The 19,997-nt window shown below is 38.1% G+C and overlaps 1 protein-coding gene across 3 annotated transcripts in view; it reads left to right on the plus strand.

The window, feature by feature from the left end:
- Nucleotides 1–19,659, plus strand: part of LOC129895737 (putative elongation factor TypA-like SVR3, chloroplastic) — a 37,575-nt gene extending 17,916 nt beyond the window's left edge. For 2 of the 3 annotated variants that reach the window (XM_055971495.1, XM_055971493.1), the window contains one exon: nt 19,068–19,659. In XM_055971495.1, coding sequence (XP_055827470.1) covers nt 19,068–19,088 — 21 coding nt within the window. In that variant the 3' untranslated portion in view covers nt 19,089–19,659. The remainder of the gene's footprint in view (nt 1–19,067) is intronic. The other variant, XM_055971494.1, reaches the window with a different exon arrangement.
- Nucleotides 19,660–19,997: the final 338 nt, after the last annotated feature.

Raw genomic sequence — 19,997 nt, forward strand, 5'->3', positions numbered from 1 at the left:
TAATTGTGTCCATGAAGCCTCTACTTACTAAAGATAGGTGCCAGGACAAGACCAACGGCTACCTCAAAGTAAACTACTAATACTGAAAAGCATAACTGAAATGGAGTCCTCCAAAAGCTAGGAGGTCTCACCAAAAACTAAAGAAGTATGATCTCAACAGAGCAAATGTTGATGATCCTGTGCACCTGTATCTGCATCATAAAACTGTCATGACCCAAGCTAGGCTCTAGGTGTGACATGGTGATTAGAATCCCGGAGGATCCCAACCAAGCCTCTTAGCATATCATTCAAGAGCATTCATAAGGTATTTAAAGCAAGAAAGCTAAATCATGAAAGCGAAAGTAAAGTCTCAAAATAGAGCATAACTCTCAAAATACGGAATAGAAGACAACATAGACTTGAAACATCCAACATGCCTCTACTACTAGATGGGGGCATAAGACAAGCTTCTAACTCACCCATGACAACAGAAGAGAAGGTAATAGTCAAATGACGCAAATAAAAATAAAGTGTTGTCCTCAAAGCACGAGGACTCACCACAAGCACTTGTCTAGGCTCAACTCTACTCACGAATAGGAGGTGCGCGATGATCTTCTGTCCCTACATTATGATACAATGTAGGCAAAAAGTATGCGTTAGTACATGTAATGCATTAAGTATGTGAGAAATATGCATGAACAATAAACATATGACATAATTAATGTGAATCATAGGATGCAAGACCAATATCTTAAAACATGAGTAAAACCATGAAAACATTAAAACATCATAATCATTGGTCAATGCATCAAAACATCATCATCATAAGAACTTCATAACATTTCTTTAACTGATGTGGGATAGGACCTTAACCGACACTTAAGACCATGAGAGTTATTATATGGAATCCGATGATCCCCACATCGAGAAAGGGGGAGCCTACCTTGCCAGGGCATACTCCGTCATGGTACTCTCTTTAATTGGGCTATATGTGGATCCACTAGCTTCACCATATTGACATCTTTAAACCTACGTGGGCAACGTAGTTTTGGACTAAGGTTGCTACTAGGATTTTCTTGGGTAGCTACAATGGCATATCGGACCGAACCCCACCTTAAAGTCCTCTCGGTGCTAAGTCATTATCCCAATGAAACTTTCATGAAAACATAATCATTAACATCATTAGGAAAGATAATAATAAATATCAATCCATCTTTATAAAGATAACATAAGAATAACTCATCTAATAACTTCATCATGAATGTGTGAGAAAATTCCATCACAACCTTTAACTTCTTTAATTTGATTTTGCAAGCATTGTCCTTATTGCACTATAACTTCTTTGTTTATAGCATTAGTGAAACATCATTCATAACTTTCTTTACTTGAAGCATCTTTGAACATATTCATAAAACTTTCATTGAAATAGCTTGAAAATCATGATCAATAACTCATAAATCATACTTGAAACTAGCATATAACATAGGTCATTGAAATTCATCTTAAAATCATGCAATGTCATGTGAATTATGCATACTTAGGCTAATAACATTGAAATATATCATAATTAGGAGGATCCAATGCAAATCATGAAGTTAGGGCTTTTAAAAGAATAAATCGTAAGAGATTTTGAGAAGAGATCTTTGGGATTCCATGTTTGAAAGGGCCCAAGGATGAATTCCCGCATACCTTGACCTTTAGAAGCCCTAAATTGCAAAGAATGGAAGCTTGACCTTGAAGAAATCCTTAGAATTCACTTGAGGAAGACAGAGACTTGGAGAGCACACTTTTAGAGAGAAAATTTTGATTTAGAGAGAGAGGTCGAGAATGAGAGGGTTATGAGGCTTAGGGTAGTTAATAGTTTAGAATAAACTCCCAAAACCATCCACATTCATTAATGAAGCATAGGTAAAATGACCAAAATACCCTAACTTAAAACTGAAACTGAATCTGAACGAGGGACCCACCACGGTTGCCCTAACTTAAAACTGAAACTGAATCTGAATGAGGGACCCACCACGGTTGGTAAACCTTACCATGGCCCGTGGTGGTGTTGGTGGTCCTTGACTTGGAATTGGGTCTGAGGGGCTCACCTTCCACGAGCTACATAATGGCCCGTGAAGAGATCCATGGCCCCTGGAAGGGTCGTGGAGTAGAGGCTGACTGGGGTCTGAGTGGGTTGTTCACCACGGCTTGTGGTGCCCACCACGACTCATGGTTCCTCACGTGGTCCTCACTCAAGATCCAGGTTGCACTAGGCTGGATCACTAGGGAGCCTCACGGCTTGTGGTCCCTTTCACGGCCCGTGAAGGCCACTTGGTGCCAAAAAACTGAGATTTTCGAAGAAACTTCTTTTGAACCTCAATTTCTAACTTCTAACTTCCGGGGTCTTAGAATATCTCTCCCCTTGGGAACATTTGTCCTCGAATGAGACTCAAACTAGCATGCATGGAGTGGGAAAGGAACATAACAACCCAACATAAATGTAAAACATCTCGAAAATGCTTAAAAACATGGAATATTCAATCTCAAGTTAAAACGTGACTTTAAAACTCTTTTCATGAACACGAATGCATATGAAACATGAGAATGACTAAAATACATGATTTGGGCTGAATAGACAATGAAGGAATTCAATACCTCAACTAGGCACGGAAGGAAAGAGATGAGAATATTGCTGCATAATATCGGCTTCAACTTCCCATGTAACACTCTTAATCTCTTGGTTCCTCCATAATACTTTAACTGTAGCTACTTCTTTGTTCTTCAACTTCCTAACTTGCCGGTCTAGGATCTCAACTGGAACTTCCTTATATGAGAGACTCTTCTTCACCTCAATGCTATCCAAAAGTACAATAGAGCTAGGATCACCAATAAACATTCTTAACGAGGACACATGAAACATCGCATGTACCTATGCCAAGTTCGAAGGCAAATCCAACTCATAAGCCACCTTGCCAATTCGCTTCAAAATCTGATATGGGCCAACAGAGCGGGGACTTAGCTTCCCTTTCTTCCCAAAACGCATCACACCCTTCATGGGTGAAATTTTCAAGCAAGCTCAATCATTAACCTCAAATTCAAGTTCTCTTCTTTTCACATCTAAATAGGACTTTTGTCGACTTTGGGCTGTCTTCAATCTTTCTCTAATCAACCTCGCCTTCTCCATAGCTTCATGCACTAACTTGGGTCCTAAACAAGAAACACTTAATGCACCGTGCATTCAACCACATCCCGTCCACACCATATTCAAGCCTAGTCTTATAACCACTCTAATAAACTTACTTGAAACCCTTAACAAGAAGTCACCCATAACCTACTGCAATAACTCACATAAATACAACCATACATTCAAGCCTATCATTCTAACCACTTTATGGCTCCTTTAGAGGCAACATTGCTTAAAAATCTTTCATGTCTACCCTACCCATCTCTACATCCGCATTTTTCATTAACTCCTACCAAAGGGCGCACCAATATGCTTACCTATCTTTTGCACACAACAAGATCCCATCTCGCTCTTCTTCCATGTCTATAACCTTAAATGGAATAAGCAAACCACAATTATCACAATAAGGAACACCCACTCTCTCCCCATTTGCCATAACTCACCTACTACCTTCAATGATGCGATCAAGACTGAAAAGGAAAAATCACTGGAATATCGAGAGCTATGGGCTTTACTCAATATCATTTCCCTTAAGCCATCTACATCGGGAACACATAATTGGCCTTGATATCTCAAAACACCATCTCCCCCTTGGGAGAAAGTCTCAATGGCTTTTTCAGCGACTGCTTTCTTTAACTCAACCAAAGTAGGATCATGATCTTAATTAGTCTTAACATCCGCCATAAGAGACAATTCGAAACCATTTTGCACAATAACACCACCCTCTTTGGAGTCAACCAATCTAACAACCAACGGGCTAATCTGTGAACATCTCGAACCAACATCCCTTTTCTCTTCCTCAACATGGGCAACACTTACTCATAGACAATCTACTAAAAGCGTCGACTACCACATTCGCTTTTCCTGGATGGTACAACATTCTCATATCGTAATTCTTCAACTGATCCTTTAACTCTTTTAGTCTTACCGGGCCATCCGATAAGGATGAATAGAGATAGATTGGGTATCAGAGATAAGATCGATACCAAAGTCTATTTTCCTTTCGGGAGGAATACCTAGGAGGTCATCGGGGAAAAAATTCGGGAACTTATTGACGATCGAAACTGACTCGAGAGCAGGAATTAGTATTTCTAACCTAGACTAGATGATAGATGCAACCTTTGGAAATTATTTTTTGAGCTTTAAGGCTTGAGATGAATTGATCCTTAAATGCGGAATTACTAACCTTCCATTCTAGGACTGACTTATTAGGAAACTGAAACTTGACCATAAGGGTCCTACGACATATAGAAGCATATCATGCATAAAGCCAAATCCATATTGAGAATAACATCAAAATCGGTCATATCACTCTACAAGATCAATGGAGATGATTTTATGGAAAAACTGAAACTGGACAATTTTGATAGACTCTCTTAGCCACAACACCAACACCAACAAGAGTATAGTTCAAACAATGCTCTAACAAGATATCGAGGCTAACAATGAATTCCATAGCAAGATGAGGAGTAATAAATGATAGAGTAGTACCCTGATGTAATAATGCATAAACGTCAAAGTCAAATGCTTTCAACATACCGGATGAAATACCCTACTGGGTCGGGCAAACTGAAAAATCACTGGGCTCAACCTGCTGGCGAATCTCCCTTCCCTTCCTAGAAGCCACTGGACAGTCCCTCTTCTTATGTCCACTCTTGCCACAACCATAACAACTTCTTGTACCGGCCAAGCACTCCCCTGGATGATTCTTACCGCACCAGTAACACAAAGGGTAGGATTTTTCCTTTCCGTCATTGTCCCTCTTATACAAGCCAACTGTTTTCCCCTTTGACATACTCTGACGACTTATTTCCTCTCTTAACATTCCTCTTGCTTAACCTTTTCCTTTCTTTAAATTCGTGCTCAAAGGAGTTACTGTTTGTTGATTCAATTGAGCGGTCACTGCTCGAGCCAATAACAAGATGGCATTACGGAACTCTGCATTGGAGATGTCGGCACTTAAAGAGGGGTTAACCGGAGCGGAAAGGCTACCATTTTGATCAATCTTCTGACTGTCCTCTCCTTGATGAGACATATTTTGAAACGCGTAGGACATGAGTTAGCATCCTATTCATAGATGTGGCGCTTCACACCGATGACCAAGGCTCTACTCGACGCGGCATGTTAGACTCCCTAGGACACTCGAACCTTGTGCTCTGATGTCAAGTTTGTCATGACCCAAGCTAAGCCCTACTGTGACACGACGATTACAATCCCGAAGGACCCCAACCAAGTCTCTTAGCATATCATTCAAGAGCATTCATAAGGTATTTAAAGCAAGAAAACTAAATCATGAAAGCGGAAGTAAACTCTCAAAATAGAGCATAAGTCTCAAAATACGGAATAGAAGACAACATAGACTTGAAACATCCAACATGCCTCTACTACTAGATGGGGCATAAGACAAGCTCCTAGCTCACCCATAACAACATAAGAGAAGGTAATAGTCAAATGACACAAATGAAAATAAAGTGTTTTGTCCTCAAAGCATGAGGACTCACCACAAGCGCTAGTCTAGGCTCTACTCTACTCACGAATATGAGGTGCGTAATGGTATTCTGTCCCTACATTATGATACAATGTAGACAAAAAATATGCGTTAGTACATGAAATGCACTAAGTATGTGAGAAATATGCATGAACAATAAACATAAGACATAATTAATTGGAATCATAGGATACAAGACCAATATCTTAAAACATGAATAAAATCATGAAAACGTTAAAACATCATAATCATTGGTCAATGCATCAAAACATCATCATCATAAGAACATTATAACATTTCTTTAACTGGTGTGGTTTCGGACCTTAACCGACACTTAAGACCATACAAGCTATTACATAGAATCCGATGATCCCCACATCGAGAAAGGGGAGGCTACCTTGCCGGGTATACTCCGTCATGGTACTCTCTTTAACTAGGCTATATGTGGATCCACTAGTTTCACCATATCGACATTTTTAAACCTATGGGCAACATAGTTTGGGATTAAAGGTTGCTACTAGGATTCCCTTGGGTAGCTATAATGGCATACTAGACCAAACACCACCTTAAAGCCCTCTCGAAGCTAAGTCATTATCTCAACAGAACTTTCATAAAAAAAAAGAGTCAGTAACATCATTAGGAAAGATAATAATAAATATCAATCCATCTTTACAAAGATAACATAAGAATAGCTCATCTAATAACTTCATCATGATTGTGTGAGGAAATATCATCACAACCTAACTTCTCTAACTTGATTGTGGAAGAATTGTCCTTATTGCACTATAACTTCTTTGCTTATAGCATCATTGAAACATCATTCGTAACTTTCTTTGCTTGAAGCATCTTTGAACATCATTCATAAAGCTTTCATTAAAATAACTTGAAAATCATGATCAATAACTCATAATTCATACTTGAAACTATCATATAGCATGTCTTTGAAATTCATCTTAAAATCATGCAATGCCATGTGAATTATGCATACTTAGGCTAATAACATAGATATATATCATAATTAGGAAGAGCCAATGCAAATCATGAAGTTAAGGCTTTTAGAAGAATAAATCATAATAGATTTTGAGAAGAGATCTTTGGGATTCCATGGGTGAAAGGGCCAAAGGATGAATTTCCACATACCTTAACCTTTAGAGGCCCTAAATTGTAGAGAATAAAACCTTGACCTTGAAGAAATCCTTAGAATTCACTTGAGGAAGACAGAGACTTGGAGAGCACACTTTTAGAGAGAAAATTTTGATTTAGAGAGAGAGGTCGAGAATGAGAGGGTTATGAGGCTTAGGGTAGTTAATAGATTAGAATAAACTCCCAAAATCGTCCGCATTCATTAATGAAGCATATGAAAATGACCAAAATACCCCTAACTTAAAACTGAAACTGCAACTGAATGGGGGACCCACCACGGTCGGTGAACCTTACCACGACCCTTGGTGGTGGTCATGGTTCTTGACTTGGAATTGGGTCTGAGGGGTTCACCCTCCACGAGCCACATAACGACACGTGTAGAGGTCCACGACCCGTGGTAATGGTCGTGGAGTAGAGGCTAACTGGGGTCTGAGTGGGATGTCCACCATGGAGGTCACCACGGCTCGTGGTGCTCACCACGGCCTGTGGTTCCTCACGTGGTCCTCACTCAAGATCCATTGTTGCACCAGGCTGTACCACGACGGAGCCTCATGGCTCGTGGTCCCTTTCACGACCCGTGAACGACTTCGTGAAGGTCACCTTGTGCCAAAATGTTGAGATTTTCTGAAACTTCATTTGAACCTTGATTTCTAACTTTCGAACTTTCGGAGTCTTACAAAACCATGGAACGTCGAAAGATATCAGTACGTGGAATGTGTGATATCTAAAAAAAGACTGAATGAGACAATAACTGAAATGAATACACTTACTAAAAGGAATCTTGGAAAAAATAACTTGTCTGAAATTAAAGCATGAATGTATGATAAAACATGTAAAGCTTCATAACTAAGATAATGCAATATACATCCGAAAAATAATTTTACTTATTGAGTGTTTTTCTAATCGTCAACCATCACTATGAGCCTCGTGATGATACAACTCTAGCCCACATTGCCAGAGTATAAGACAACAAATATGGACTTATGGATCCATCTAAAAAGCCCTCAACAAGGCTGGGTAAGAAGTCGCCCAAACTAATGACACGATCTTATCTACGCTAGGGGCGCATTTTATGAGGTTTGAGTTGTCTGAACTCTTACCAAAATCGGTGTTCAATACTACTTCCAAAACATGCATTAATGATCATAATAATGATATGATGAGTAAATACTCAAAAGTACTTCTTTACACTGAAACTGAACTTTATTTTAACTGACTTAAACTGTTTTCTCAAACTGATAATGCTTTCTTTAAAATAGTCATACTCTTTCTCAACAAAATAATGTATTGGAACAATTCAAGTTCCTTAAAACTCTTCTTCAACTGATAACTTAAAATACTTTTAACTTATTTTTGATTGAGAAAGCACCTTGAAACTCAACATCATGCTCAATCAAACAATGACAATAATCCCTTTTTTTAACATCAAAATGCATAGAATATTTAATGTAGGCTTCATCTAGGGTTTATGTGAATGTAGACATGGACATACATCTCAAAGATTCAACTCATGAAAATCATCAACATATATTTATATATATACAATAACTCAATAGGATTTGTATAAATAACTCAAGAATTCACTTTAATGGAATTGGAAGCTCGAACTCATAACTCAATTTGACTTTATGAATATGTAGGGCACGAGGACAAACTTAATCAAACGTTTGGATTGCCTTACATACCTAGAATGACGATTATCCAGTCGAAAATTGAAGACCTCGCTTCAAAACCTTGAATCCTAGCTTTTCTTCTTCTCTCCAATTCTTGCTCTCAAAGTTCCAAGTGTTAATGAGAGGGAACACCACTTTGGGTACTGATAGGAGACTAATTTTAGTTCCAAAATGGGTTGGGTTAAGTTTGGGAAAGGTGGGGAAAAGATTGGAATACCCCTCGTTAAGATGGACTAGGCCGTCTACGGGTGCCCTCCTACGGACCATGGGGTCCTCCTTGCAGGAACAGGGGTTCAATTTTGGACTTACTGGAAACTGGCATCTTGGGTCTACGACCTAGTGTTGTGAAAGACGATCGCCTCGTCGCCAATGGCGATAGGTGAGGCGACCCTTCATCGCCTATTAGCTTTATGGCGAGGCGATCTTCAAAAGGCGACGCCATGGCGACAAAGGTGAGAGGCGACAAAGGCAAGAAAGGCATTGCCTTTTGTATTTTCTTAAAAAAAGATGGTCAATTTAAAAGTTAAAAGGTAATTTTATGGTTTTCTTTCAAAATTTGCACACTTGTACTCTTAGATTACGTTTGAGACTCCAACCAGCCGACTCGACTAGATTAGGGGTGTGCAAAAATCAAACTGACCGATAAACGAACCGAAAAAGTGTTATTGGTTTATTGTTATTGGGTTATTGGATTAACAATTATTTAATGATTTTATAAAAAAAATTATTGGGTATCGGTTTGGTATTGGTTTTTAATATTGGGTTATTGGGTAAAGCGATAACACATTAAGACTATTAATTTACTATTTTAATATTACTCAATACACAAATATCAAATAAAAAATATTAATATAAATATATAATCACTATATCATACTATCACTGCCCTACACAATTCGTACTTTACACTACTTCATAGTTCACAGTGGATTTACCCTTTAGGCTTTGCTGCTTTAGATTCACAAAGTCAAAACTCAAAACCTAAAGAACTAAGAACGATGGCTACAGTTTGCAAGTTGCAATTGCGACGTCAAGGGTTAGGCGTCGACTAGGGTTTTGAGTTGTGAGTTTGATTTCTCTCTTTTTTTACTTCTCTTCTTCTCTCTTTTCTGATTTCTCCTCTTCTCCATACCCACTTTCTCAAAATATTTGACTTCGCTGGTAAACAATTAGGAGATTATTTCATCCCAATTGGGGTTAAATCTGATGAACATTTGATTTTTTTCCTTAAGAAACACTTTTTTCTTTTTCAGTAATGTTCAAGATTTTCGAAAATTGTTGGAGAAGTCGTATATTTATTTTGAAAGTATTTTCTTATTGGTTAAACAGAAAATCGATAACAAATATCTTATTGATTTATTTATCGGTTTAACATATTTAAAAATCAAAAATTGATAAACTGAATCGATAATACTTAAAACCCAACGGAACCGACTGATACACACCCCTAGACTAAACTTCTCAGGCGACTACCTGAACTTTTCCGGCGACTCGAAAGTCCAACCAATACATATTTCTTTTTCTTCTAATTTCTTCTTTTCTTCTTCAGATCCTTCTCCGTTTCGTTTTCCTTCTTCAGGCTTCATAGTTACTTCTATCTCTTTTTTTTCCTCATTGTTTTGACTTTTAATCTATTTTTTTCTCATTCAAGGTCTAAACTTCTAGTATGACTTTATTTTCACTTTTTAAATTGTAATATTTGCTAATATGCTATTGCTAGTTAGATTATGATTATTTATATATGCAATGAAATATTTTAATTTCTTGGTGTTAATTGGCACCGCACTTCTAAAAGGCGAGCGGGTGTGGCGAGGCAGACCCTTGCCGCCTTTTGTTGCCTTTCGCCGTGCAAAACACTTCTACAACCAACCCTTACATATCGTAGATCGTTGTATGAGTCATCCTACTAGTTCGTAGGATGAGTACCGAAACTCCTCTGAAGGTGGGTTCTACAGGACGATTCCTATGGCTCGTGCATCCTCGTATGGGTCGTCAATATGGGTCATAGGAGTGGTCTTTGACCACTGGATTTTGGCTGGGTCAAGGGGTCCTAGATCATCTTCTACGGATCGTAGACCACTCGACGGGTCGTCCTGCATACTAAAAGTTCCAAGGTTTCTGAATTTCACTTACGAGCCTCCTTACGGTTCGTAACTCTTTGTACGAGTCGTAGACTTGACTCATAGGAGTACTCTGACCCTTATGAAAAATGGCTAAGTGTGGAGGGACTCCACGAGCCCTTCCTACAACTCATAGATCACCCTACGGGCCGTAGGCTAAGTCGTAGACCCCACTGCCAATTCGCTTCCTCAAATTTTCTGTTGTTCTTCTCTTGGTCCTCGAACTTGGTCTAGGCTATAATAGCACGCAGTGTTGTGAAAAAAGTCGAAGCGTGAAGCAAATTGAGGCGAGTTCCTAGTGCTTCAATACCGTGAAGCGAAGCAATTTCAGAAAAGCATGCGCTTCATGGGAGAAGCGAGAAGTGCGCTTCATTTAGAAGCGAGAAAAAAGCTCGCTTATTTGGAAAAAGCGACACTAGGTTTTTTTTTTTAAAAAAATATGTAAAACTTACTTACAATTAATTGTTCCAATTATTTCCCTCCGAGAAGCGAGAAACAAGCTGCTGCGACTTCTTCGACAGTTCAACTTCTTCAACTAGGTTAGTTCTTGTTCTTCTCTTCTTCTCTTCATCTCTTCTTCTCTTTCTATTTCTATTTAGCAGTTCTGCGCAACTGCTACAAAGTTCTTGTTCTTCTCTTCTTCTCTTCATGTCTTCTTCTCTTCTTCTCTTCTTCTTTTTCTATTTCTATTCAGCAGTTCTGCGCAGCTACTGTGAAGATAAAGAATTTTGTTTTTCAAGTTTTTGTTTCTCTTCTACGTGACTCTGTTATGTTTTGGCCACTATTTTTTTTTGATTTGGGTTCTCAGTATCTGCGGGACCTCTGTTTTGTTAAGCTTGAGCATATGCTCTGTTTTTTTTTCACAGTCAACTGCTACTCTATTATTTTTTTAAAATTTGGTGTCAGCTGCTCTATTAATTTTGCTGCCATCTGTCAACTGCTCTATTATTGTTTTGACGTAGTCAACTGCTGCTCTATTAATTTTGCTGCAGTTGCTCTATTAATTTTGCTGCCATTTGTCAACTGCTCTATTATTGTTTTGACAATTTGACTTGTGTGACTGAATTATTATTCTATTTTTTCTTTGTAGTAAGTTGTATTTTCTTAATGGCACAAAAAAGGGATCCAGCTTGGGCATAAGGAATTGCCATGGGAAGTAACACAAAAATCAAATGTGTTTTTTGTGATATAACATATAATGGCGGAATATTTGTCACAAGAAACATCTTATTGGTGGTTATAAAGATGTTAAAGTGTGTTCAATGGTCCCGAATATTGTGAAGGAAGAAATAAAAGAGTATTTTATGAAAAAAAATAAATTTAAAACTCAAATGAATCCTGAAGCATCCATGGTTAATCTTGTTGATGATGGTGAAGTTGAAGTGACTATGCCAATGGGGCCTCCCTCAAAAAAGAAACCTTCAACTAGTGAAAGTGGGTCATCCACCACTAGCAATGTCAAAGGTCCTTAATCTCTATTTCTCGCAAAAACCAAATGAAAAGAGAAAAGGTGGACCTATTGATCTAGAGGCTTCTAGCAAGATTTTACGGGATTGTATTGTATCTGCTTTTGCTAGGTGGATGTATGATTCAGGGTTGCCTTTCAATTGTGTTAACTGCACCGAAAGTTTTGGTGAATTCATTGAGGCAGTAGGCCAATATGGCCCTGGAATGAAGTCCCCCACCTATCATGAGGTAAGAGTTCCTTGTTTAAAAAAAGAGGTGGAAAAGACAAACAAAATTGTAGAAGATCATAAGGTTCAATGGAAAACGTATGGTTGTTCCATTATGATGGATAAATGGACAGCAAGGAATGGGAAAATGGTCATCAATGTTTTGGTGAATTTGACAAAAGGAAGTGTGTTCCTTGAATCTCATGATGCTAGTGACTATTCTACTGATTCTAATAAGATGTTTAACTTGTTTGAGAAGACTATCTTGAAAATAGGCAAGGAAAATGTGGTACGAGTTGTGACTGATAATGCAAGTGAGAACAAAAAAGCGGGTGACATGTTGAAGGGAGTGTTTCCGCATATTTTTTGGACTCCTTGTGCTTCTCACTGTATCAACTTGATGTTTGGTGACATTTTCAAAGAGGCTCCGTATTCTACAGGTGAACTTGAGTCTTGATATTTAATGTTTTTTTTTAATCTTCATGTTAGTTTTCTTTACTTATTAACTATTAATTTTTTTTGAATAGTTTTTGGTAAGCCTGTTAAGATACATTCTTATATCAGTCAAAGGGCATTGTTGTTGAATATGATGAGGAGATACACAAAGCAAAGAAACTTGGTAAAACCTGCTAAGACAAGATTCGCAACAACTTTTTTGACATTGCATAGTTTTTATATGCAAAAGAAAAATTTGAGAACCTTGTTTATGTCCACTGAATAGAATGAGAGTGTCTATGCAAAGGAAACTCTTGGGAAATAAGTTGCGAGACACATCATTGGTCCATATTTTTGGAATGACACTGTTCAAGCACTTAGAGTTGGTGGTCCTTTTGGTAATGTACTTCGTATGGTGGATGGAGAGAAAAAACCACCAATGGGCTACATTTATGAAGCCATGGATAGGGCCAAAGAAAGTATTGAAAAGGCATTCAATTATGATTACAAAAAATATATGAATGTTTTCAAAATCATTGATGCAAGGTGGATGGATTAACTTCATCAACCTTTACATGCAGCTGGACATATTTTGAACTCGGGGATCTATTATAAAAATAATGAGATGAAGACTTTAACCGAAGAAGTGTGGTTGGGATATCATGCATGTGTTGAGAGGATGATCCTAGATAAAACTTTGCAAGACAATAGGAGATGAGCTTGGTGTGTACATGAAAGCTGATGGGCTACTTGGAATTGAGTCGGCCATTAGAGCTAGAACCTTAAGCTCACCAGGTGAGCATTTCAACATTTAACTGTTAGAGCTTTAACTTATAAGTTATTACATATTAACTTTTAAAATAATTGTTCTACAGTTGAATAGTGGATGCAATATGGTCATAATGTCCCAAACTTGCAACAATTTGCTATTAGAGTGCAAAGTTTAACTTGTAGCTCATCCGGTTGTGAGAGAAATTGGAGCGTGTATGAACATGTGAGAACCTATATTACGTTGTTACTAAATTAAATGGTATCTTAATTGTCCAAAGTCCTCCCATTAATTACTTTCTACGAATTCTATGAAGATTCATACTAAAAAGAGAAACAGGCTTGAGTTAAAACGCCTGAATGTTCTAGTGTTCATCAAATATAATAGAACATTGGTGCATCGCTACAATGCTCGCAATGCCATTGATCCAATTTTGTTGGATAATATTGATGATGCAAATGAATGGTTAACTGGAGCACCCCAAAATCATGAAGATGAAGTATATGAATGAGAAGGTCTCACTTATGGTGATGTTGCTATGGCTAGTGGTGTGGAGGAGAATATTTATGGTTTTAGGGGGAGTACTTTAAGGGGAAAGGAAAAAAGAGTAGCTACAGGTTCAAGTTCAAGTTCAAGTTCAAATAGAAGTAGAACTCTTATTGATGAGTCCTCCGATGAGGACCAAGTAGAGCCCTTGTTGATGGCACTTCAAGAGTTTGAGGTTTTTGTTGAAGAATAGGATTTTTCTCTCTTTGTGATTTGGTTATGCATTTGCTTTATATGTTGTTACTTATGAGGATTATTGACTGTCTATTTACTTTTTAATCTAAGTCTTTTGAGTTCTTGATTATTTATCTATGCATATTTTATACCTTTTATTTTTATACTAAATAGCGCTTTTTCTGAAAAAAGCATGCACTTCGCTTCACTCTTCTTGCTTCTGTGTAGCGAGCCCCCATCGCTTTTTTCCACTTCTCGCTTCTCAAAACACTAATAGCACAGGGTGTTACAATCTCTCTTTTGGGAGGGACTCTATGAAGATCGTCGCGAAAGACTTTTGGAAACTCATTCACATCTGGAACTGACTGAAGGGATGATGTCTCAACACTTGAGGCTCTAACTCGGACAATGTGATACATACAACCCTTGGAGAATAACAATCTGGCATTAAGCTATGAGATGATATGACCTTTAAGAACGACTGGACTACCCTTCCACTCTGTACATGGCTCATTTGAAAATTAAAACTGAACCACTCGAGTTCTACAATCGATTGAGGCATAACAAGCATAAAGACAATCCATGCCTAAAATGACATCAAAATCCACCATATCCAACTCAACTAAGTCGGTTGTGTGTCTTTATGATAGATTGAGACAGTGCAATCTCTATAGACTCTCTTAGCAAGAATCAACTCATCAACAAGAGTAGAAACATTAGAAGACTCTCGAAGTCATTTGGGACATATCCTAAACTATACGACAATATAGGGAGTCACAAAAGACAAGTTTGCACTTGAATCGTGTAAGGCATAAACATTAAGAGAAAAGACTTTAGGCTTACCAGTGACAATGTCGGTGAGTTTTCCTTATCTTGGTGACTAGCCATAGCATACAGAAGGTTTGAACTTCCGCCTGCCCTTGAAGTAGAACCCCTTTGGGCAACCTTGACTGATGGAGCTGCTGAAGAAGACTGGGCCTTATTGCCCCTATTACTCTACTTCCACATTGGACAATCTCTCAAAAAGTGACCCATCTGTCCACACTTCTAGCAACCATTTGTGCCATCAGGACACTCCCCACAAATAGGGCCTATCACACTTACCACAAGGTGGGTTTCATGAAAAACCCTTGAGCCACACTACATTGTGACTAAAAACCCTAAGCCTTGAAGTTCTGACTACCCTGTACCTCTGATCATTTCTGTTGCTTGGCGCAGGTACACTCGCTATGTTGATGCATGACCAAAAGACCTTTTATAAAAGAATGACTAGTTGCCATTTCCACTCCTCAGTTGACTAGACTTACTACCTGCTAACTTCACTCTCTTATTCTGATGCTCCGCTCTGTTCCTTTTCTTATCCTCCTCGACCTGTTGAGCATATACCATGAGCCTAGAGATATTCATATAAGAAATTAATAGAGTAGTTTTGCATTCTTTCTTCAAATGTTTGCCCAACCCAGAGACAAACTTCCTCATCTTGGACTTCCCTTCCGGAACAATCTCCGGAGCATACCTGGGTAGCTGGATGAACTTGAGACTGTACTCTTTCACTGTCAACCCTTCTTTCTTTAAGTTCACAAACTCCTCTACCCTCGACTCTTTCACTGTCAACCCTTCTTTCTTTAAGTTCACAAACTCCTCTACCCTCGACTCCCATGGCTCTTGGGGAAAGAAGTGTCCCAAGAATGTTCCTTCAAAGTTATCACATACGGTTGGTTCAACATCTTCACCACGACTCTCCACCCACTGGTTGTATCATATATTAACTACATCCATGAGTTGATAAGCAGCAAGTTCAACTCATTCGGTCTCAATAGCATGCATAACCTAAAGAATTTTCCACATTTCATCGATGAAGTTCTGAAGATCCTCTCCCACCTTGGACCCTGTGAAGACCGGTGGATTCATCCCCAAGAAATCCATGATCCTTGTCACAGCTGACGACTCTTGGGGTCTAGAGGTAGTGATTGGAGTGTCCTAACGACTTGACTAGGCAGCCACCAACTGTGTGAGCATATGGATAGCTCCTCTGAAATCTATCTCTAAAGTGACGGGAGGACGAAGGGCGGGTGTCTGTGGAACCCTAGTGGTGCTAGCAGGCACACCCTGAGCTCTAACACTAGCGCCCAGATCTGCTAAGCGATTTCCATTTTGGGTCTGGTTTGCATCTTTGTCGGTGTCGGAATAGTGGTCATTGGGACCTTGGTGCTAGCAACGTTCCTCTGGCTGACAGTACGTTTTGAAGGCATTATCTAAAAATGTGTGAATCCACGAGTTAGAAGGAACTTTTATTGAGGTAAACTCTTATCACACGTATTAGGAATATGAAAGAAGGATGATATTTCCTAAGTTCCTGTAGCCTTCCTATTATAGATATGGTGCACTTTACACCGATAAGGACTCTACTAGACATAGATTCATAAACATCCTACGATACTTGAACTATGTGCTTTGATACCAAGTTTGTTACACCCGAGTCCACCTTAGGGGTGGCCGACACTTGAAAATCATTGTTGGTCCCAAGCAAATCCTATGCTTGGCTGACTACTAAGATGAAAACTAACATACTTGCAAAAGCTTTAAAAGATGAACATTTAAAACAATTAAGTAGATCTCATGCACTGTCTGAAAATAACATCTGAATGTAAGTAGAAATAATGTTTAAGACATCAAACTGAAAGGACTCTCTAACTGTGTCTATGAAGGCTCTTCTAACTAAAGATAGTTGTCGGGACAAGATCCACGGCTACCTCAAAATGAACTGCTAATACTGAAAAGCATAACTGAAATGGAGTCCTTCGAAAGCTAGGAGGTCTCTCCAAAAGCTGATGAAGTATGATCTCAACGGAGCGCCTGTTGATGATCTTGTGCACCTGTATCTGCATCAGTACATTGAATGTACGGTATTACAAAAGGTTGAATGAAACAATAACTGAAATGAATACACTTATTAAAAGGAATCTTGAAAAAAATAACTTGGCTGAAAGTAAAGCACGAATGTATGATAAAACATGTAAAGCTTCATACCTGAGATAATACAATATTAATCTTGAAAATAATACTTTACTTAATGGGGAGTTTCTCTAATCGACAACTATTACTACGAGTCTTGTGATGATACAACATCTAGCCCACATTGCTAGAGCCATCTTTAAACCTTACCAAAGTATAAGACAACAAATTTGGACTTATGGATCCATCTAAAAAGCCCTCAATGAGGCTGGGTGAGGAGTAGCCCGAACCAACGGCACTATCCTATCTATGCTAGCGGTATAGGTATGGGGTTTGAGTTGTCTGAACACTTACCCAAGTCGGTGTTCAATATTAGTCCCAAAACATGCATTAACGCTCATAATAATAATAAATGTGATGAGTAAATACTCAAAAGTACTTCTTTACATTGATACTGAATTTTATTTTAACTGATTGAAACTGCTTTCTCAAACAAATAATACTTTCTTTAAAATAGTCATGCTCTTTCTCAACAAAATAATGCATTTGGAACAAGTTCTTTAAAACTCTTCTTCAACTGATAACTTAAAATACTTTAACTTATTTTTTGATTGAGAAATCAATGCATGAATATCATTATGCAATAAGTTTCAACAACTCTTAAATAAACATGGTTCATGTGATAGAATAAGCATGAACAATAATTCAAAATTAGAAATACATTAAGGAGTATCTCGAGGATAACATTTAGAATTCAATATAAAGGAATCAAAACCCATTGGAGATTTAGGAGAATTGGGGTAAAAAAATCCTAGGTTTAAAGCTTACTTCCTGAATTTAGATGTAGGGTGTGAGGACGAACTTAGTCCAATACTATGAGTAGCCTTCCATATCTGGAAGGACTAGATTCTTGAAGAAGCTTGAATAAGACGCTCGGAAACCTAGCTCTCTCCTCTTAAATCCTTGCTCTAAGTCTTGGGAATGATTATGGGAGTTTTAGGGTCGAATGGTACTGTTAAGGGGCTTAATTACCCCCCAAAACGTCGAGGTTTAGACTTAGAATGGGTGAGAAAAGACCAAATTAACCTTCTTAAAAAATTTGGGCGGGGCCGTCTATGGGCTCATCTACGGTCCGTAGAAACTTCTGCGGGCCGTAGAAGCCACTCGTAGAAGATATGCTGAAATCTGGGGGTTTCTGAAGTTTGGGTTTATGGACCCTTTTACGGGTCATAAACCCTTCTACGGACTGTCTTGTATGTCCGTAGAAAAAGTATGGAGACTTGGGTTTTTAGGACTTTGGGCTTACGAAACCTTTTACTGGTCGTACAAAGGGCTCATAGAAATCAGAAAATAATTAGAGTTTGAGGAATTTGATCTACGAACTAATCTACAGTCAGCAGGAAATAGTACGACTTGTAAACAGGACTCGTCCTATACACTTGAAATTTCTAAGTTTCTCAACATCATCTATGGATCCAAGTCTACATCCCGTGAAAGCTTTTACGGTCGATAAACTTGGTCCGTAAATCACAGACTTTATTTCTTGATTCTGAAGTTTGATCCCACGAGCCCATCTACAGTCCATGATTGCATCTACGGGCTGTATATGGTGTCCCTAAAAATCAGACTTTAGGAAAATTTCAATTCTTTTCTTGGCTTTTTTGATCTGCTCTGAGCTAGAATATTTTGGGGTGTTACAGTTACGTTGAGAAAAATGGTGCTTCTCCTTGCAACTAGCTTCATTCCTCACCTTGCTTAAACTGTGGTTTCTAATTCTGCTTTCAAGGGAGTCCATATTATCCGGACAGCATGATGGGGGAAATCGCTACCTTTATTTCTTTCTGATTGATTATAAAATTGTTCTTGTTTGATTAACATTCTGATAGTATGTCTTTGCTTTTGTCTGCCTCATACTAACTGAAGTCCCATACCATTACATGCAGTGGTTCTTGATACCCCACTAGATTTTAGTCTAGATGATTGCATAGAATACATTCAAGAAGATGAGCTTGTTGAAGTTACTCCATCAAGTATCCGGATGTTGAAAAATCCAAAGGCTACCAAAAAGACACGATGAGGGTTTACATAGAACGAGGCAAAGAGACGTGGTGAGTATACATAGAACGAGACAAAATACTTGTTACCCAGCTCATTAATTCATTCCAAAGCCTCTTTCTTTTGGATAGTGCATACAGGATTATTAGCATGTTGGTACTTTTAACATGTGAATTGAAGTTTTGGTTAATGCAGAGCTATACAACATTCAAAGCCTTCAACACAAAAGGTTGAAATGTTTTGGTAGTTGGATTTGGTTAGGCATACAAAGGTGTGGTGTATTTCTCACAATTTGTATAGATGATACGATAGAGAGCATGCAAAACAATTTGCAATATTTGGTTATTTGTTAGTGTAATAACTATTATAGCGTTATCAAATTCCATATTTTTGTGTAAAATTTACTTAATGGGCTGCCCATTATTTATTCCACATGCAACTCAAGAATATGATTTGGTTATTTGTTTTTCCTTCATATGTTATCCAGCTATTCATCCTTGTAGATGCATAAGTTGTACATTACTTCATAAATATTTGAGCTACTTAAACAAAGTGAACCACGCTTAATCTTAATATGTCATTTGATTTCAGAAAATGAGGAGAAAGCTTTCCAAATTTTTCTGGAATTGTTTTTCAACCAAATGCCTTAAGAGTATCTCTTTTCCAGATTTTTGTAAAAACTTGAATATATTGTCACTAGTGCTTTTTAAAAATTTCGCAATAATTGAAGAGCTTTTCTCTTATGACATTTGGTTGGAAAGAAGTCAAAATAAATACTTGTTTCACCTATATTTGGTGCAAAAGCTATCAGTCATGAG

The sequence above is a fragment of the Solanum dulcamara genome, chromosome 7 (assembly GCF_947179165.1).
Source record: "Solanum dulcamara chromosome 7, daSolDulc1.2, whole genome shotgun sequence".
NCBI classification, from domain to species: Eukaryota; Viridiplantae; Streptophyta; class Magnoliopsida; order Solanales; family Solanaceae; genus Solanum; species Solanum dulcamara.